This window comes from Lates calcarifer, linkage group LG21, assembly GCF_001640805.2.
Source record: "Lates calcarifer isolate ASB-BC8 linkage group LG21, TLL_Latcal_v3, whole genome shotgun sequence".
NCBI classification, from domain to species: domain Eukaryota; kingdom Metazoa; phylum Chordata; class Actinopteri; family Centropomidae; genus Lates; species Lates calcarifer.
The window spans coordinates 20,923,633-20,946,095 of NC_066853.1; the positions used below are offsets into that span (position 1 = coordinate 20,923,633).

Sequence of the window (22,463 nt, forward strand, 5' to 3'; positions counted from 1 at the left end):
TTTTATGCTACTGTATAATTCATGACCACCTTCGTCCTTTGGCCTGACTCAGCTTGTACAGTGTTCAGTTGTTCAGTTATTCATGCCAATTATTCCATCATATCAAAACTACAAGACTCTGAACTTTCTGTGGCTGAATTAACACTACCTGAACCTCTTCAGTATTCGTCTTAGCACTTAGCAGTTTAAAGAATAATCTCCTGAATACAGGCTCATATGTTCCTCCTCAGTAAGCATGAAATGCAAATCGATGCTCATAACTTACACATGAAGCTCAAAGTTTATCCAGTGTTGACAAATCCTGATGTATTAAACCCTGTTTACTGCTTAAACTAGACATTAAATTGCATTTTTAAAAGCACACACGTGCAGTTTGTTTGAGCACTGCAGGTCTGGTTTGTTCTGTGTGGACCTGTGTTTCTGTGTGTGAGGTTCACCACCGCAGTAGTTAGTACCCTCTCAGCAGTATCTTGTTGATTACTGACTGGAGGTTAGAAGATTTGGATTATTAGTTTATGTCTGTGCTCATGAGGAGGATGTAGCACTCGAGGGAGGAGGATTGAAAAGGGTTGTCAGATGCAGAAGAGGAGTGCGACGGGTTTGTGGTTGTTTCCAAAACTCTAAAAATTAATGTAGAAGATAAGACAGAATGTCAAGATATTTCATGTACAGAGGTACTTGATGGCAGAGTTTCTTCAGAAATCTATACCTCTGTGTAAATATGTACAGCACATTATATTTTGGTATGAGTCCATGACAACCAAAGCCCATCATTTTACACTCACACTGGGAGGAATCCATCACAGACGAGGCACTGCAGAAGTGCTGATAGTAGCTTCACTCGAACACAATCCAGTGCAGCAGCAGTTTTGCTTTTTGAATAACTGGGCTCAGACATAGACATTCCTAGATTTTCACAACCTGTGAAGTGTCGTCATTGGTTTATGCCACCTTTTTGGCTCCCTCCCTTCATTTTTGCTTAGCTAAATCCTCTCCTACAACAACATCACAAAACCACAATGAATGTGGCTCCAAAAAATAATTCTTTTTTTTTTTTTTTTTTTTTTAAGATACGACAATTTGCCAAACATACTGGAAATAAAAACTATGATCTATCAACCCCCTGACTCATAGTCCAGAGTCTCTGCACAGCCTCAGCTGTTTATGTTTTCCTCATACTGTTCAAGTTAATGTTCCAATAAAGAACAATAAATGCATGGAAATGATCTCTACAATCAGTGTTTGTGGCAGCTAGAGGATGAGCAGCACTAACTGCATGGAGATGGTCAGACATTTCTCATACCTATAGGCTTTTTAATGGAAACTATTGGCTGAATCAGAATTTCCTTTTGCATCCCTGTCATTGCTCTTTATAAGTGGTCAATCCAAAGTTGGTTCAGCAGATCCACAGTGGATTAACGTGTCTGACTTTGATATGGATGAAACTTTGTAAAGCAAGGCAAACTGAGCAAAGACTAATGAGCTTGTTGCTGAGTTTGTTAGTTTACCTGTAGGAGACATGACTGTAGGCAGAAATGAGTGATGAGGGGTCATACACCTTTTTGACAAAACAGCACGAGTGAGATTATTTTAGAGCTGTTTGCACTGTAATCATCGTGTGCTTTTTTTTACTGAACGCCCACTTTGATAAGAGGTGTTATTACACTCCTGATATTAATGGAAAATGAATTTCCTGTTAATGTTGTCTGACTCTCTGGTGGACCAAGCACCAGCCGTAGCTTTTGTGATTGTCCATAGACTCTCTCATGGACATGATATCTCAGTTACACCTTGAGGGAATTATTTCGTATTTGATACAAACATTGACATGGACTCAGTGATGAACAAATTAGGTTTCGGTGGTCAAAGGGCAAAGGTCAAAGTCACAGAGACCTCATGTTCTTGTCAACTTCATATGTAAAGAAGTCCCCATTAGATCTCACACAAACATTAGCATGGACTCAAGGATGAACTGATTAGAATTTGGTGGTTGAAAGTCAAGGATCATTGTGACCACACAAAATGTAATTCAAGAATTCTTAGTCTCATTAACTGCACTGGTTGGTGGAGACATACAACCATAGACAATAATTCTAGCTTAGTGATCATGCACCGTATTTCCATTTTTCAGATAGTATATGTTAAGATCCTCCAACATGCTTATCTGCTAAAAGGGTAAAGGGACACTGACATCTGATTGAGACTCTAACTGATAGTGTAGTGCAGAGGTGTTTATCATTATTTTCAACTCAGTGGCAAAGCGGAACACAAACAAAACAAAATTTGAAGTTACATGAATTTTCCATGAATGCAAGGTGTATCTTCTAAGGGCAGAATAAGGTGTATATGAAAACCTTATAGAAAAATAGCTGGTCAGTCAATACTTTACCATACATAATCATAGTCCTGTTACATTTGATTTAGTCCAACATAAGCTATAAAATGACCTTTTTTTATTTTTTAATTTGTGCACTTTTGTACACCTTTGTTCTCTGAATATACAGTAGACCAATGAGCTGGTTCATTGTATATTAGTGCATAGTCTAGTTTCATACAGTAATTATAGTGTCTTGATTTGTAAAGATACTGGACAGCAGCCTGGAAATTTTAATCAAGATGCATCGCAAGGTTTCTAGGTGTGTAATTAAAATAATTCCTACTGCAATAGTGTCAGTGAATGTTCCTCCAAAAAATACTAATTAGAAAACAGGGAGCATAGATTTTGGAGTTGGTTTCTCTGAGGTGGAGTGTGTGTCAGAAGGCAGATGTCAGGAGGAAGTGGTACACAGCAGAGAGGTGTGAGGAGCACTGAGTCTAATGAGCAAATATTCACTTCTCTCGACTCACAGTGACTCTTCCACAGAAGCAGAACATTGCTTTGTTTGTCTCAGACAGCGTGTTGGAATACGTCCTTTGTGAGTTCAGACATTTTTTCAATCCCTAAAGTCTCAAAACTGTCATCAAACACACCCTTTCTGTGGACTACTGAAATAGTTTCTTTTGGGAAATGACATGACAATAACAAAGAAATAAAGCAAGCTGTCCAGAAAGTCAGATGCCATTTTTGAAATGAAAAAGAAATGTATTTCAGTAGTTAGTTCTTAGAGCTGTTCTTTGGCCTTACAACACTCATTCTTGTCATTGACTGATTTTCTAAATGTGATTAACTTAACAACCAAGCTGTTGAGGTGGAAAACTATTGCTTTTAGCATCAGTCTTAGACATGTCAACAGAGTCATTCATTATTCAAAATACAAAATGCTACTGCTAGTAAGCAGTTGCAGTTGTAGTGTGAACAGATCTGATTTAAGACTTTCAGGTCTTTTTGATCCCAGCTCCCAACATTTACACACATGGCTGTTATGAATATGAAGCCTCTGCCTCCTTCAGGCTTTTATAAATCCACACGTTTGTCATAAATCAGAGCCATTAATCTTCCTTTTTCTGTTCTTTGTGTCAGGGCACAATGTTTGATTCACAATGACTTTGAAACAACTCATCATGATGAATTATACATGTGCCACAATGATTTTTCTAGAGAGAAGTGAGGGAAGGTTAATATTTATGTTGGCCCCTGCAGTGTTAGCCTGATACTTTTCCTGTGGAAAATGAGAGTTAAGTCATGTGCTCTGTAATTGTTTCTGTGTCATAGCTGTGTATAGAGCACACAGATCAAATATACAGCATGCAATATCATTTAATGACCTCATTCCCAGAAATAAATTGTAATGTCTAGGAAACGACAAGTCATTTATAAAGGCTGTCAATTCCTTATTTTGTACTAATATGTTGGATATGAATTTGCTTCTTGGTGAGCAAGACAACCTTCCACCTTGGTGGTCAATAATGTCCTATTAGATTCTCTTCTGTTATATTTCTTGTTCTATTTTTGTTATGTATTTTTGTATCTACCTAATACAGGATAAAGGGGGGAAGAGTCACAATCGGCAGCTGACATTAAAACTTGACAAGCCTTTATAACAGTTAAATTAGGGATTTTGTGATATACTCAAGCATCTATTGCTCTGCTAGATAGCAACATTCATGACATTATCAATAATGCTAAAAAACATATAATTATTCATCGTCTTGTTTTGTTTTTGACACTGAACCCCAAGTTGCCTCACTACTAAGCCACATTGGATAAAAGTGTCTGGCAAATGAGTAAATGCCAGTGTGAGTGATTTAGATAAGGCTGAACCATAGTTTGTCTTCCTGCTTGTTTAGACATCACAACCTGATTCTGTTTTCCTGTAGTGCAATACAAAGTTGTGGATGCTTGTGTCATGGTTTTGGTCTCAGTTTCAGAATCATTACACACCTAATAGCTAGTTTTAATGTTGTGGCTGATAGGTGTAGATTTCATGTCTGATTTTCAGTAGAGATGTGATTTTATTATCTAGCTCCACATTATCTATTATCCATGCAGCCTTTCCAACATAATTTCCATCTTTTAGTAGCAAGCAAGGTTACACTGAGGAACTTTTCTTTCTCAGGGGGAGTAAAAGATGTGGCAGAAATTGGATATGCCTATTTACCCAATGATACTTTTGATTAAGTGTCCACAATTATGACCTTTTTTACACTCACTCATTACAAAAATGTAGGCATAATTCCAAGTTTACCAAACTTGCATGCTAAATTGCTGAAATTCAAATGATGATGTCCCCTGAAGAACTGCTGACTGTCAGTAGTTCTGCTCCAGGCAGGTAATATGAGGAGAGCAAGTACTTCTCTGACAAGCAGCTGCTGCCTGATGGATTCAAGGCAGGATGTAAACACACTGTAAGGGCGTTCACATGCCTGCTGGGAAGGCAGAGAAGGGAGAAAAAATCATATTCCCTATGCCAGGCATGGCCTTGAATAGCAATGAAGGTGGCCCAGAGACATGACGTGACAGACAGCTAATCAGCACCCACGCACACGCGCACACATGCACACGTCCTCCCTTCTCCTCCTCCTTATACCCAATCACCCTCCCTCAAAGTTTGATATACTTTGAATACCAACCCTCTAATGTGCTCATCCTCAGATTCCAGCACAGAGGTTGGGAGGTGAATTATGGAGGATTATCAAAGTGAGAATGACTCCATTTGTCTCAATTGCGCCGAGCCTCACAGTGCTATTATACCAGAAAAGAGCATCGTTTTAAATCCTGGCCAAAGTCTTCTGCTCTGAGGCCTTCACTCTCACTATGACACAGAACGGCATTTTCATGATGACTTCCAGATGAGTTTTACAACGCTACCTTTCAGGCTAGACCACAGTGTATACACTGTGGTTTTAAATGTTTTCATTGCTATTTTAAGTTTAGTTTCTTTGATGAAAGATTTAAACTCTGGTTTTTGTTACTTTTATAGGCTCATTTTTTTATTTTACTTCAGGTTCAGCTACATTTTTATTTGCATTATAAGCATTTCTGGCAGCAGGTGTTAGTACTGTATTTTACTGTTTTTTGTTGAGTAGGTAGTAATAGTAGTAATGGTACATCACTGTAATGAATTTCCCACAGACTGGTTGTCAGATTTCCTCGTACGTTTCACCACACCTGTGTAAATCACTTGACTGCTTGAACCGAAACATTATACAGTACAAACCTCCAGAGGTTTGGTCTGTTTTGTACATAGTTTAAAGTAATAGTTTATTTTTTTTTTTTTGTTGTTGTTTGTTTTTTGGTTTGTTTTTTTAATCAGTACCAAAATCAGTACATGCTCATTTTCATTACAATTATAATTATAACACACATGTATAAACTGTACAGAATATATATTGTAGCCTTAATAACTGGCTGATGCTTTCTTGCTTTGACTGCTGTACACATACCATGATGTTTTTTTAACAGCGCACGCCACTGAAGCTACTGTTAATATACAATAGTTGTGTAAGTGGGATACTATATAATCCTGTATGTTAACATATAGTATGCAAATATATGCAGTGTATTTGATAATAGCACCTATCTGCTGGACACACTGATACTGTTCACAGGCTTCATTATGTGGTGACGATTGGTGTTGATTGGAAACTGTCAGATTTCTGCAGGAACATCACCTGTGGCTGCAGGAGGACCTCTGTATTTGTGAATAATTGGACACAAATAAATCAGACAATATACAGTGCAAAATAAGTAGCTTATCCAGATTAAAACCTTAACCATTTGAGCTATCATTCAGAATATTGTGTGGATGTAAATGCGGTGAGTCTGAGTGCTGAGCTGTACAGAGTTACTGTACCAATCAGTCTTGTGCGTTGAGTCAGGCTGATAACTCTCCTTCCCCCAGCGCTGAGAAAACATGGGCGGTGTTGTTTGAAGTTCTTCTGCTTGTGGAGAAGCAGCAGCAGCAGCAGCTCACACCCTCAGGCCTCCGGAGAAGTGAAAGCTCATCTAACTTGGTCTCTTCCTTTTTGCCTGCTCTCTGTATCATATGAAGCTTCTCTGCATGATTTAGAAGAAGCCTTTTTTCAGATCCAGTATGTGACATTTTTGTTCCCTTTTCCTCATCCCAACCCCTCCTCCTTATGTTCCATGTAGCTTTAATTACATGTGAGTCAGCTTGGCTACCTCAGTGATTCACTTCATCACAGCTCTTTCTCATGCAGACCGCAGCTCTGAGAAGTGTCAGCAACACATTACTGCATTCTCTGCACAGTCACTTAACTTAAAACACACATAGTTGCACGTACATACACACTGGAGGATCATCTGTGTTCTTGAGTGCCCAGAATTTTAATGATGTACCTGTCAATCAAAATAAATGTCTCTGACTACATTATCCTGACACGCTGGATTTCCTACGGGGGATCTTCTTCATTTTTATCTTGTAAGTAATCACAATGTAGACTCCTTTTTAGATGAATGGACAAAATCATTTGTCAGCTAAATGCAATTCAAAAGACATAGACCCACTTGTGATTGTTCATCATTTCACAGCGTAGATCTGCGTGCTAACATCGGCTGAGATGTAGTTTAACCTTTCTTTCTCCAAGCTGTACTTCAAAGTCCCATCAGAGCTGCAGACAGCAAAGATGAATGGTGAATATGGATGCGTGACTTCAAAAGATTTAGGCCTTTTGCTCGTCATTCATCATATAATGCTTTAGTTTGTAAGCATTTCCTGACATGGTTGGACTGAACTCATAATACTGCATGAATTAACATTTTCCCCTTGACTTTTAAGTGTACGCTTTGAGTCCCTGGTTATTCAGTTCTCGCCTAAAACAGATCACCTAATGTGACATTTCTGTATCGATGATTTTAATTTCGGATATGAGAGTCAGCGGGTGGGGCGACGCATCTCTCTGCTTACCCGTGCATCACATGTTAGATGTTGTTTTTTTGTGCTTTTGCTTAGAGAGAAAAGAAAATGGCACATCTATTTGCTCCAGTGTTGTGTCTTTGAAAGTGCGAAAGTGAAATAAGCTCACTTTTAGGGCTCAGTGTTTGATGCCCAAGTCTTGCGTGGGATTGGGCTTTCATTAGGTTTTGGTCAAAGTGTAAACAGTTTCAACCATCTTAAGATGGGAAATACGGTTTATCGTCTGGTCCAGGCTTTAATATGGTTCCTGTTGACAGAAGCTGCTGCTACCCTTTGGGTTTAATTAAATCTTGTGCTGAATGTTTTCAGGTTTGCATTGAGCTGCAATCGAATGTTAAACCTCCAAGTAAAATCACGCTTAGAATTAATTTGGTCTCCCTCATTCCCCCTCTGCCTCGTCAGCCCTCTGTGTCTCCTGCTGTCCCAGACTACTCACCATCTCTCTTGCCCTCTGTCTCTTCTGTTCCTCCTTCTTCTTCAGTAAAGGCAATGAATTACATGAGGCAGGACATATAGATCCCCTGAATTCTGCTAATGAGAGCCGCTGACCCTCAAGCAGCTCCTCTAGTCTGCTCCACTCCAGGGGTTAATGGGAGTAATTTCTCCTTGATTAATCATACTAACAGTAATTGGCTATTGATAGCTTGCTCAGTGGCTTTAGGCAGATCCCCTTCTTTCCATACTTTCACCAGATTGTCTCCAAGTTAAGCCATCTAAAGTCTGGTGTCCTTTTGATTTGCTGCTGGCAAAGGCATTATGTCATTGCGCTTGCAGCAAATGAAAAGTGAATGTAAAGTGAGTGAACCTCTTGTAGGCAGAGTATTGCATTCTGCACTGAGGTTCAAACAGATTTCCCTGAAGAATTCACTGACCGTTAAATACTTCACGCGAGCATTTATCTTGCTTCTTTGATCAGAAGTTTCTGTTGCAAAAATATATTTTTTGTCCCCCCCCTCCCCACCCCGGATTGATCACAAAGTTTTAACTACATTGAAGTGTTTACTGGAGCACAGAGGTTACAAACCTTACTAGTTTCTTCAGGGCCTAAATGTGTAAAGAATGGAAGTAAGTCATTTTCGTCAATGCCCTATGTGGCCTATGTTTCTGTCAACTCCATTCTAGTGACTCGTTGGAGATATGAGCTCCTATTAATTTTCCTGCCTGTTGACACTCTCATGGCGCACGTTATGTTTTCTCTTTTTCTCAATTAATCTTCTGCCCTTTGACGGCTGGGTGACGCAGTGGTAATAGAGATATAAATTTCTGTTGAAGGCTCAGGGCCTTTCAGGAGAGTTGGGTAGGCTATTTAAAAGCAGAGATCGATAAAGATGCTGAGCATTCATTTGAACAAGGAAAAAAATCTATGTATGTTGGTCCTGGGCATTAAGCATGAATAGAGGATGATGTAATGATTATACTAAGCTTAGTGTGTCCTTATTAACTGTGGCATGTTGTATGAAAATCCTTTAGAAGTACAGTTACATCATACAGTAACAGTGGGTAATGTGCGGTCACTGGATGTTTGGTTGCTGAAATCCTTGTTAATATTTTTGGTTAATATACTGAGTTAATTTACAGATAAAATACATATCCAGTGAGAAAACTTTCAAAATATAAAAAATTCAAAACCATCGTAGTCGACGGATTTCATTGTTAAGGGCGCTGGTGCTCAGGAAAGTTACATTATGTTGCTTTAACAATATTGTCATTTTCATTATTGTTTAATCTGCTAATTATCTTATCAATCAACTGACAGATTTTTGTTGTCTTGCATAAAATTTTAATTCTTGTCACACTTTCACAAAGCCCAGGATTCAAATTGCTTCACTGTTTGACCAAAAATCTGAACCAAAATTATTTGGTTTATGATGATAGGTGAGTTTAAAAAAAAAAAAACGGAAAAAACAGCAAATATTTGCATTCAAAAAGAGTTGTGTGGGATACATTAAGGCTACAAAGTTGCACTAAAACAAGCTAAGATGTAAGACATGGACAACATGTATATACTTGAGAGTGGGAAGTGTCATTATGGGAAAACATCAGATTCAGACACTGCATTGTGAATAATGCAGGAGTGTGTGTAAACTGCTTTGTAAATAATAAATGTCCTGGCAGTAAATTTTACCAGCCAGTAAGAAGTAGAGAGGGTTGCAGGAGGGATGTTGTGAAAAGTGATTGCTTAGAGATTGCTAGATGGAATCGAGTAATGACGAGTCTTTACTTTACAACCTCTCTCACATACAACAACTAATGAGGTCAGTGCTTACTGGCTTGGCTGTCAAAATCTTAACTTGTTAACTTTCATTGGACTGCCTGTGTCAATGGGTAGAACCTATCCTTTAAGTTCATGTACAAGTATTCAATAGGTAGATTGAACTGAGTCTATGATATATATATATATATATATATATATATATATATATATATATATATATATATATATATACACACATATCACTGTTTTATTTTTCCTCATTCCCAGCTGGATGATGGTGCAAGCAAGGTCTGTGCACAGTCTAAAGGAAATGTTGAGATTGTTAAATTGACAGCTGAAACTTGCACCCAAAGTGCAAGAGGATGCAATTTTGTTCGGAGGGAAGAGAGCCATCATCTTCTCCTGGATGTCAAATCAAGTTGCTTAGATAAGATTTTTTTCTTCAACATTATTAATATTTTTTACCACCACACCATTTTTTTCATGCAGAACAATCATAAAGACTTAACTGTATGTACAAGTATTGTACACATCTCAGTCTCATTTCACTATTGCCAGGGTGATTTCTTGTCAACGCTGTGTAGTCTTGAGATTTACAGTAATATGTTTTTGTGGTAGACGACCAGCTGATCTCCCAAGATTTGACACTTTTCTAACAGCTTCCGAGGTCTGCCAGGTTTCTTTGTTCATTATAAGTTTGGGGGTTTGTGTTGTTATTTTACAAACCTTTGTTTACCTTGTGAAAATATAAGATTTATGTCTGTAACATACTTGTAGCCTCCCTTTGTGTCAAGCTTGTACAAAATCCTCTCCTCTACTTTCCATTCAAACATTGCACAGCAACAACATCCACACATTATGTATCATCATTATTATGTTATTAGTTTGTGTTACTGTCAGGATGCAGTCAGATACCTAATACCACGTAACACATTTCCAAAATTAACATAAGACACTGGCAGTGAGAGAAGTGTCTGATTTAAAGACACAGTATATTTAACAGAGTATTAGGACTTGTTGAAAAGTGCAGAGCTCATAAAATGTCTGTAGCTGTGTGCCCGTGGCTGCACCACATTATTCTGCATTTAAATCCAATGACCCTGTAGGATGAGCTGATGTCCAGCTGCACCATGTTTGAAATGTATGAATATTTCTGCCATTAAAAACAAATTACTTGCCAGGCCATAGCGTCAAAATTTAGATTAGCAAATGCATATAATTGGATTCTACAGTGTGTGCAGAGCATTATCTGTAACTGTATGATTTGGCTGTACTGCAAAGGGCTGAACTCAGCAGATGGATTGATGCTGGCTCTTGGCACCTTCTCACCGCCTCTGTGTGTGAGCAGCTGAACACGCCTCATTTACAAGTGTAGAAACGAACAGAGCTTTCTCTTCACTGACTACCCTTCCTCATCTTCGACCCCAAATCCACTTTGCAGTGTGAAGAACAGGCACGCAATCGATTGTACAAAATCGAAAAAAGTTCACGGTTTAATCCAAGGACGGTTTTCCTGCCAGGGTGAGAAAATCAACCTCAATGAGTTTACGCTTACCTCATGAAGGCTTATGATAATTATAGTTTTAATGAATTTTGATTAATGTTATTCACTTGGTGAAAAGATTGTTATAGCTGATAACATGTTTTTAACATAATACTTCCTCTATACTCTGGTCTCATTGAAAAAAGCAGAGTGTCTCAATGGGCATTTGTATTCTTGACCAGTCACTTATGGTGCCTTCTGTTAATAAGCTGTAAATTATGCCAATGCAGTGTTAGGTTTCACAACGGCAACCAAAACTAGCTTGGTCTTTGCCATTAAAAACCAAGCAGTAACAATCACTTTGTCTTTCTAATCAAATTATTCCGCCATGAAGTTCCTACATACTGAGCAGTTTCATTAAAATCAGACCAGTGGCATCATACCATAGACTAGAGTTGGACTCCTCTGTATCTTGTTGATGTTGGGGAAACTGCTTTTTAAGTAGATTAATGAGGAAGTCATTTCAGAGAAAAGAGATTTTAATGACCTTGCAATTCTCCATTATCACTTACATCACTGTCAGGGGCTCAGTGCCATTTCACTACAAGGCTCCTTCTGAGCTTTAACCACAGCAGCTCTTAACAGTATGTGACATTTCCAACATTTCCAGGGTTCTCTGTGAAGACTTGTGTGACAAAGAAAACTACTGAAGGTTTCCTCCTTATGCATGGGGTTCAGTATAAAACTGTAGGTCACACAACACTGGGTGTCCGACTAAAGATCTTTTCTGCAGGAGTCACTTTAGGTCCAGGGGTGTCATTCTTTTCTTTTCCCCATATTCTCTCATAAAGGTCACTCCATACTTGAATGTGAATATAGTCTGAGCAAGTCAGTGGGATGTGGGAAGACAAAATAAAATGGCTTTTTCTTATCTGCCACCGGAGTGCTCAGTGAATGACTCTATCCTCCAGCCCATCCCTCTTTTCCTTGTCAAATGAAGCTCCAGTAGTCTCTTGATGTCTGCTGGCGATGGTGTCGTTAGGAGGCAGCAAGGTTGCACGAAGGTCGGGTAAACACAATTAGGCCGCCGACCTGACTCCCCCAGGGAGAAGTGACACAGGAGCTGGCTTTAACTTTAAATGGCAGACGCTGCAGGATTGCTCCAGGTGGATCAGTCTCTTTAGGACAGGTTAGCGTTTCATTCTTTCTCTGTTCCCTAGAGGGAGATGAGAGGGGAAATAAACAGAGCTCTGTCATCTGTAGGACATGTTGTCTGTTTCTAATACAAAAACCCAAAACTGTTTCATGTTGTTGCAAGTTGTACACACAAAGACCTTTTGAGATAGCTTGAGAATTTATGTGTGCTGCAGCTATTTAGCATCAGAACACCTTTAACTGAATGCTGGGTCTTTCACTATAAGACATCTTGTGATATAAGCTTGTGATGCTTTCATAATGTTTGAATACTACATGTTTGATGATTAACAAGGACAGGAAGGTCTCTGGTATTTACAGTGATCGACTATCAATCAAAACTCCCCATACTGTAGTTGAAGAATTTTATGGAGTGTGTTTTAGTACCTGTGGGCAATAGTGGAGTCACTAATGCAAGACTTCTCAATAATATGGCCAATTAATTTATAGTTCAGCATGTGATAACCTCAACCTTGATACAGTACTGCAGGTTCTTTTTCTTTACTCTTCAAAAAGATCAATATATGTAGAAGATGTAGCAGCATTTGATTACATTTTCCCCCAAAGTGCATTACAGAGAAATAATACAATCATTTAAATGAGAGTAAATAGATGAATGTAGTGACTGCAATTAAAGTAGTAACAGTAGCAGTACTAGTAGGTTTATTTGTAGTAGCAGTTATAGCACTAATACTTGTAGTTAACATATGAAATAAACATTTCCTCTGCTCTTCATTCACATTTCGCTATAACATATGTGATTTATGACTCTGTTACATTTACATTTGCTTTCTCCCTTTATTAATGACTCTGCAAACAAAAGATATAACATTGACCCTCAGCTTTTAATTAGCTTTGATAATTAATCTTTATGGAGACTGATTAACATTTGAGGTGTGACTGGTGTGAGTGCTCATTAGCGCACTCTGAGGTGGAGAGATAACAAATGGTATTCATGGTGAGTGTGATGTATGTCCAAGTGTGATTTGTGCACTGATTTATGTAATTATCAGCCTAGTGAGGCTGCTGGGAAGTCCACGCTGGGATTAGGGATTTGCAAATTGATCAAATTGTGTGGAAGATTTTTTTTTTCTTTTCAAACAGTAACTGATAGTAAATCTCTGTCCACTGATTCACACAGGTGCTGTTTGTCCGCTGCATGTTTATTTACCTTGGCCTGTCATTTTTCATCATCCTCATTGAAGCAGCATTGAGAGATCTGTCTTAATGTCACAGATTTGATTCACTGACTCTGTTTTAAAATTTGGAAGAGGCTTTATCCTGTGGTCCAGTATAGACCAAAAAAAATTACAAGGTCAAAGGGAAAAAACAATTTTTTTTTTTTTTTTTTTTTTTTGGTAACAGGATTGATTGGCTAAGGCATCATTCCCCAGATTGTCCTTAACACTAGTGTCAGGCCATTAGAGTGATTGCAGTTTGAGTTTGAGTTTGATTTAGCATCAGTTGTTATGCAGCTGCTATATGTTGCTATATATTGTCGTCAGTAACTATGTGTTGGTATGACCACTGTATGTCTATAAAGCACACAGTATTTTTTCATCAAAGTTTTTCCACTTGTTATTGTGGTTGGCAGTTTATGACTCAGACCCTAACCCAGGAAAGGCAGCCATTGCATATCATATTTTTTTGGTTTAATGATATGGGTGATCTTTTTTCCAGTTAGGTTTGAACCCTCTGCCTGGCACAGCTTTATAGACATCACTGGTCAGGCTCAGTCATTGTTGTGCGTAAGACCAGAGTATTCTGCGTCAGTGGTGATGGTGCTAACCACTGAGCCACTCTGCTGCTTTGTAGTTCAGTCAGAGATAAAGACGTCACAAATTGCCAGTCCGTTTCTCTCCCCTTCCCTTCCCTTCCCTTCCCCCACTGTGTGATGTCAGCTCTGACGATGGCTTCTTACTCCTTATTTCCCTCAAATTAAATCTGTCAGAAAGGTTTCTGTCACACCTGCAGCTTAAGACAGGGAAGAGATATAAATGTCCTCATTTGCTAATTCTGTGAAATCACTGTAAACCATCATAGAAGGCAAATAACAAGTGTTTATAATCAGCTAGTCATCTGGTGTGTACAGCCAACAGCATTTTATCAATAACCTGATAGAATGAGTTGTGTTTGATTTAATAAATACAGGCATAAGAGGGTATGTTGATGCAGAGATTCAGACGAATTTGCTTCCTCTAACTACTTCTGAACTTCTTACTGCTTTTTGTAAATTAATTCTCAGTTCAGTTTGTATCACATCTACTTAATTGTATTGCTGCTTTTAGGATCTTCATGTAGTCACATCTGATCATCAACTAGAAATCTTTTCCTCAAGTCAAGCCAGAGGCTGAAAGTTCCTCTAAGCTTTTCAAACAAAAACTTTGCACTTGGTCTTTGCCCTCAGTGAGACCTTCAGACTTCTTTGGTTTACAAGTTGTAAACATGTCTGTCTATGTATGTGTGTGTGTGTATGTGTGAGAGAGAGAGAGAGAGAGAGACAGAGAGAGAGCGTGCCTTCTTTTGGACTGAACTGTGTAAAATGCTCAACCTGAACAATAAATCAATCACTTTCAGGCCGTAACTCCAGCGTCTTTAATTTAATAAAAGCATCAACTTTGTGCAACGCTCTGATTAAAGTGAATGCATTAGTGTGATGTGTGTCAGAGGTACTGGGATGTACACAGTAAAAAAAATTGCTAGAACATGCATGATGATTTATGCATTTGAGCTTCTGTACTTATAATGTGCATTATTTATTATAAGTCGCGGGCAGCAAAATCTCAATGAGTGACAGCGTGATATAATTTTTATTTGTATTGTTTTATTGAAGCCTGCACACTAGTACTTAAATTGTTGAAGAGTTGTGTCTCGTACATATGAGTTAGTGCTTGTTTGGTTCATATGCTTTCCTGCCAGCCACACTGCAGCAGTACACACAGTTTATTTATGTGAAAGGAAAATTGTCTGTTATTTTTTTTTTTTTTTTTTTTTTTAAATTGCCTCATCTAATCTCCCTCCTCCTGCAGTTCGACATGCAGAGGATCACCCTGGAGGAACTGAAACACATCCTGTTCTACGCCTTCCGCGACCACCTGACCATGAAGGACATTGAGAACATCATCATCAATGAGGAAGAGAGCCTGAAGGAAAACTCTGGGAACTGTCAGACAGAGTTTGAAGGAGGTGAGCTAAAGTGCCCGAGCCAACGTCACACACAGGCACTTATGCAAGTGTGTGTGTGTGTGTTGTAGACATACAGACTGTAGTGTGTGTGTGTGTGTGTGTAGTGAGAGAGAAAGTAATCCATGCTGTCAGGAGGAATTTGAGCTTTCTCATCAAGATGTACAGCCAACAGAGTCACAGCACACCTGCTGATTTATTGATACAGGGCGTTTGTGGGGATGAACGTCAGCTGGTCACCTGCTCTGAAGTGGCGCAGATGAAATATACATGATCTCGCTCTGCAAAACTAGACATTCAAGATTTATGGATGTCAGAGCAGCAGCAGAGGGTATTCTAGCTCAGTTTCACTCTCTCAGCACAAAAGAGGAAATGTAATTATTCCTTTCAAACTCTCTATTTCAAACCAATTCAAAGTGTTTTTGTTTTTGTTCTGAATCCAGGCACCTGGTTTGGATTCTGATTCACTGAGCCAGTCTGAGTCTTTTCTGTTTTCGGTCTCGACAAAAAGAAATTATGATCAAATGACCAGACTAAAAAGCAACTGAATTAAATGAAACATGTTCAGTTGAATAAGAAATGAAACTTACTCGCAGCTTAGTGTCATAGCGCTCAGTATGCATATCCATATAGTCCCGTATTACCGACATATGTGCAGGGCAATGTGTGTAATTAACAAGCACCTTTTCGGCTGTAACTGAGCAGATGCTTGTTGCTGTTAAACAACAGCCAAAAGATGTGTTCAAATAAACATTGTTACCCTGATTGATTTACCTCTTATTGCCCCCTTAATTAGTCTATGCACATCCTGCTGTTCATTCTCTGTCTAGTTTCTTTCTTTGTCTGCCAGTGAACCTTGATTGGAAAGCTTCAGTGTCTTTGCAAAGTCACAACAGATTGGTTATTATGGAGAAAAATGTGTGTTGTTGTTTTTTCTCAAAAATTGAAAGTGTTAATCTTGGTCTACTTCCGGCCCTCCTCTTGTGGCATTTTCAGAGCTGACTAATGCTGTGTTCAGTGCAGTGTGTGGGTAGAAATTTCATACTGAAGAAATGTAAAAGTTAAGTTGTATTATGTGAGGTTATTCATCATGCGTACCTTGACAGATGTCCTTTGTGCTCTTAAATAAAAAAAAAATACAGCTTTCTCACTGACATCCACTTTGTCCTGACAGTGTTCAAATGGATTTGGTATGTAGGAAATGCTGAGTCATAATGTTACCAATTCCTACATGTCCTGAAGGCAACATGGTCAAGCAGGGTCCCAACCGTACAGTCTGTGGTCCCAATGTACTTTGTTATGCAGTGAGACTCTTCTCACCAACAGCGTTTAATGATACTGTAAGTGTGAAATTCCATTGCATTGAGATTTTTCTTTTTAGCCCCTAAAGTCAGTTTTTTCCAAACACCACCTGCCTGTGGATATGGCCTGTCCTAGTGGGAATTTACTGGGCCGACACTGGTGTCAGTGAGAATAGACACAGATTGCGCCAGCACTTTATCACAGTCTTTAAACTGGTGTGAAGTGATGACAACATGATGTTCCTATTGGGTTTATGATGAAGACCGGCCACCGCAGGATCATACACAGCAATCACATCTGTTTGCCCCAAGGTCCACGAGTACCACCTGCCACAGAGGGACACCAAAATGTGCTCAGTCATGGTGAAATCAATACATTGTGTCACAGTGCGATTCATACCAAGTACAATTCATCATGCGACTCTGGTAGTTATTGCTTCAGCTTTCTGATATATGAGGTAGTATAAGAGGCACTTGATTTCCCTCTGGCTTCACCTCACTCTGGAATCAATATATGTGTGGAGCTGAAAAACAACGGAATAAAGAATGTAACCACTGATCCATAGAAGTTCACCAGGCACTGATTCATTGCTGAACAAATTGCACCAATAGCGTAAAGTGCAGGAAAAACAGCTGTCCAGGGTGTGCCTGGCAGCCAGACGCAAGCGTGGAAATCAACTGTGATCCATGAATGTCACTGCTGCTGTACAGGTGGACAGCTTTTACTTTACCAATGTGTTCATATTGTCCATGTTTGTGTTGTGAACCTGCAACATTTGAAATTCTAATTGTTGACTTTTTAACATATGTCAATATGAAATGCAAAGTCATCTTCTCATCTATACAGTCCTTGATTGACAGGCTGTCCTCTATAATTGCAATATGGAATTAAATGTCACACCAGTGAGCACCTGGTACCAGAGATGATTATCATAAAATAGACAATTAGGTACAGCATGATTGTTAGCATAAGTGTCTCCACTGAATACACACACAATGAATGAAAAGACAAATGCATTTGAAGCACATGTGAATGTCGACAGTCATAAGTCAGAGCCTGGAAACCAACATACACTTCATTACCTTTATGACCACAGTGGTCCACTGAAGCAAATCCTTTGTGGATGTTTGGCAGTGGTGTAGTTACTTTAGGCGGCTGAGGAGGTGTTTTATGAGGCTGACAGCAGGTTCAGGCGACTGGACTGAGAACTAATGTCTAGACCACAACTCCCCTTCCCATCCTCGCTGCCCAGCCAGCGGCTGAACACATGGTCTTTCCATCGACACTCATCGACTCACCACAACTTATACAACTGTAGATACTTGAACTTTCAGTAGACATGCAACAAAAATTAATTGAATTAAATTAAGAGTCAATAAAATAAAATCCTTTCCCTCAAGAAATGATTGTGTCTTTTAAGATAATAAGACACTTTGCTAGAGTAAAGGATATGATCCTATTCCTTACATAGTGGGGGATAGGTGGGGGATAGAGTTTTGTGTTATGTGACAACAGTGGTGGACACTGACGAAGTCACTGGTTCAGTTCCCAGACTTGCAGGAGAGTGACTTTCTACCAGCTTCTTAATTTGAATCCAGGTTTAACAAAAGAAAAAAAAGGATTGTCTTTGACTTGTGAGCAAAAAAACAACCAAGATCTCAACATTCATTGAGTGCTGAGTTACATAACCCTGGTAATTGGCTGAAAGTTCATTCTTAGATAATCCATTTGGCTACAAATCATGTCATGTCATGTTTTATATTAGATGAGAGTCTGGAATAGTATTTTTCAACTGGAGATTGCCAACTTATAACACCTCAGCCAAAAAAATTGTAGCAATTTCTGTCCCACTTTCTACATTGCATTTACTTTGGAACTGTATTTTTGATGACTTCAGTGCCTCCTGAGTTAAGAGTTAAAAATAGAGTGAGTGAGAGCAGCGTAGCTGTGGGTCATTGGCCCAGCTCCTCTAATTACCGTGGCCCGGTAAAATCATCTCAGCTACTCTCAGCCTGCTGCTGAGTTACCGGTCGGTGCCAGAGGTTGATTGAACCAGAAAATAATCTCATACAGGAAGCACGGACTGTTGTTATGTGAATGTGTGTGTCAGGATTGGATTTGTATACAATGTCCTTAAGTTCAGCACTCTGTCATTCATTTGTACTCCTAGGTTTTGTGTCTTTAGAGGAGGTATTATGAAGACAAAGAGTTTCTGTCAAGTATTTAAGTGCAGCTCAGGAAGCATGATGCTGGCAGTCCTCACTGCTTCACCAGCATTTTACATAATGGCACTTTTCTAATATTTTGTCTCCCCTCATTAAAGGTGCTGTGTGTAAGTTTTGCTATCGCTACATATAGCTTATTAATTTAAAAGACAAGAGGTCAGAATATGCCCTCATCCTCTCATGTTGGACTGGGGGTAGACTGGACACTACGGTGACTCACTGTCACAAAGTGGTCTTACAAGATTTGACAGGATGGGGCTAGCTGCTTAGCATGCTACCTTTAGTAGAAGAAAAGAAGTGATAGAAACAAAACAAGAGTTAACTTTGGCGTCACTTTCCACCGCTGGAGACAGCTCTTGGTGAGTAAAGGAAAGAAGTTTGATGCTGAACTCATAACATTTCTTCTAAACTTCTAAGTAACCAGCTGTTAATGGTAACGTTGGCTTTGTAGCGATAGTAAAAACTTAATTATACCACCTTTAATAATGAAGTGAATAAAACACACTTCTCAGTGTAAGCTATTCAACAGCAACACAAACTGCAGCCTCCAAAGTAATCATAAAGCTGCACCAACTGCACTATGAAACATTTTCAACAAAAACTTAACATCATAAATCTTCCTGAAAGCAGGATTTATTGCAGAACTGTTGTATTCAGGTGCATTAGTTTTAGTGAGGTGTACCTAATGAACTAAGCAACCAAGCATATATCATTATGTACTGTATGTAACTGTTAATATCTGATGAACATATCCAGCATTTTTTCATGTTGAAAAAACAGCTATAGCAGCAGAGGCTGAGATATCCATTTTTTTTTCGTCTACAGTATGGGTCAAGCTCTAAAGAAACTTGATCCAACATTTCCCATAATGCACCTAAGTAGTGTCTTCCATTAGATCTTACCTGCTCACTTCGTTCAAACCTCACACCTCCAGTTTGTGACACATGCTCTATGTACTGTTTAGAGTCTAAGACATCTTCAGAGTTATGTTTTCAAACTATAGAGATGCAGATATGATTGTTTTCATATGCTGAGTAGTCCTATTTATAATGGGTAAACTTAACTGTAACTTAATCTGTAATATTAGTGGTTAGTAAATTACAATATCTGAATTTAAACTGTCCATTTTAATGTGTAATATTTCATAGCTTATACACTCCTATACTGTGCTGTAAAGCTGCCAGACCAGCAGCTGTGTGTTTCATTCAGATTTTTGGCTGTTGGCTGTGAGGTCAGTCTGGTCCTGTGAATTGTGGCGCTCACCTCAGTGTCCCTCTCTGCTGGTCACTTCCCAGCAACCTGCTGTTCATTCAGCTGGGGTCCTGAGCAGAGCTGTCAATTCTGCCCGGCAACACTGATGTGAGATCACACCTCAAGTTATTTCCTTAGCTCTGAAACACACTCGGCTTCCCAGATATTAGATGTCCAAGTATTCTGCCCTAGCAGAGAGAAGTTAACCAGTGAACTAAAGGAGTAAACACTCCACTATATAAATAAACCACTCCAAGTGCACCCTGTGTTTGTCCTTGTTATATTCTTTCTCTGGGCAAAAATGATGAATTCAAAGACATGTCAGAAAAAGAAGTTGTGCCATCTTTTAAGTTGGCACTTGAGGAATCTTTTTCTTATTTTTATCTTCTTGTTTCCCTTTCAGTTCACCCCTCAAAGAAGAACCGTCAGACATGTGTGAGGAAGAGCCTCATCTGCGCCTTTGCCATGGCGTTCATCATCAGCGTCATGCTCATCGCAGCCAATCAAATGCTGAGGAACGGCATGGAGTAGCTGTGCTCACTGTGAGCGGGGAACAAGCCAGCCTGCATGTGCATGCCAGTGGGTGAGGTCGTATCTCTGCTGATAGGAAAAGAACTACAAGGAGTTAACACTCAAAATAATCATCGACAAAATCCATTTTTTTAGAATTATCCTTCGTTTTTTGTTTGTTGTTTTTTTTCCGAACGGGCGGCACCTCTCCGCTCGACGTCCAATGAAACCGTGAAGCCAGCATGAGGAGTCATGCAGGACTCCTCCCCCTTTACTCTGACAGGGACACTCAAGGGCTGACATTACACATAATACTCTGTCGTCTCTGTTTCCCTGATGCAATAAAAAAATGTTTAAAAAAAAAAGAAGAAAAAAAAAACAGTTGAGTGCAGAAGTTCAGAGCTGCTTGCTTTTCCAGCAAGATGTGACGTGTGTGTCTGCAGATCTGTCACCCACCAGGAGTCTGATGAGCTAGCAGGTCTGTAGTCTGGGCCCCCGATAGGGAATGAGAGGAAGGGAACAATTGCCCTCTTATTATAGTTCCTGGAAGGATGATGGCAGAGCTCGCCGCCACTCAAGCGGAAGGAACTGTAAGCGTCAGGCCACAGCTCCTGGAGCTCTCGTGGTGCTACGATACTTGAGCTTTCCAACTCTCTATTTTCAACTACTGCGTCTGGGGGCTGGTATTAGCTGCTGGCATCAGTTCATCGGCCCTACAAACCAAGCAGTCAAGAGAGTAAAATGTTAAATTGGCCTTGTGATATTTGTGAGTGAATACAGTGGCTCAGAAGGTTTGGTTTTGGATCCTCTCTCTCTCTTGGATACTGTTGGGTGAACACTGTTCAAAGTGCAAAGAGGAGGTTTCTGTGTCTTATTAAAGGGGGAAAAAAAATCCACCCTCCAATGCTCGCTCACTGTTATATATCATCTATATATGATGCTCACTGCACTCCAGGACTTATTTTGCAAAGAGACTTTATTCAACTTTTTGGTCCATCCACTTTCTCTCAGTCTGTCTCATCTACTTTTGCCTCATTTGGTGATTTCCTGCATTTCCCAAAATGACTTTGTACAACCCCCAGAGAACAGGTGTGTGAACTCATCGCATTCAGCTGTGTGTTAATGCGTAGGTGGAAAGAGCGAGGGCAAAATGTATGAGCAAAATAGCAAGAGGTTTTCTAGTCTACAAAACCTGAATTGCACCTTTTATTCTAAATGCAGTATGTCTTGTAGCTGTGATGCACTCTGGCTGCTTGACAGATTCCTACCTGCACGTCTGCTGGGGCCATTATTAAATGAAGCTTTTGCTCTCTATTCCTGAGATACTGACACCAAAACCTACACACACACACACACACACACACATACACATATATATATATATATAGAACATTTAACATTTTTCTGCTCTCGAACTCAGCTCTAGTTGGAATCTATGTGATGCCATATCTGAGATTGCCGCTGTCCATGAAAAATACACAAACAACCAAGCTGACATAGAATGGAAGGTACATCAGCACCAACGAGATTTGAACAGTGATATGTGTTCAGGGTGGATTTTTTTTCTTTGTTGTTCAAATCACCATGAACAGAGTTAATGAATTATTCTTTAGTGTTGTGAAAAGCTTAGATCCCCTTCAGATTCCTGCACAAAGTTCTGCACTCAAAAACAGATTAACATCAGAAAATTAAATACATTTGTTTTTGATCTGTGCATCATTAACTTTTAATTTCAAATATATACAAATGGGTGACAAAAAAAAAAATATCTGAAAAATTAGTTG

General features: G+C 39.3%; 1 protein-coding gene across 3 annotated transcripts in view; it reads left to right on the top strand.

Moving 5' to 3' along the window:
• Positions 1–22,131, top strand: part of caln1 (calneuron 1) — a 55,076-nt gene extending 32,945 nt beyond the window's left edge. For all 3 annotated transcript variants that reach the window (XM_018665594.2, XM_018665595.2, XM_018665593.2), the window contains exons 5-6: positions 15,238–15,394; positions 20,573–22,131. In XM_018665594.2, the coding sequence (XP_018521110.1) occupies positions 15,238–15,394; positions 20,573–20,700 (285 nt within the window). In that variant the 3' untranslated portion in view covers positions 20,701–22,131. The remainder of the gene's footprint in view (positions 1–15,237; positions 15,395–20,572) is intronic.
• The last annotated feature ends 332 nt before the right edge of the window (positions 22,132–22,463 follow it).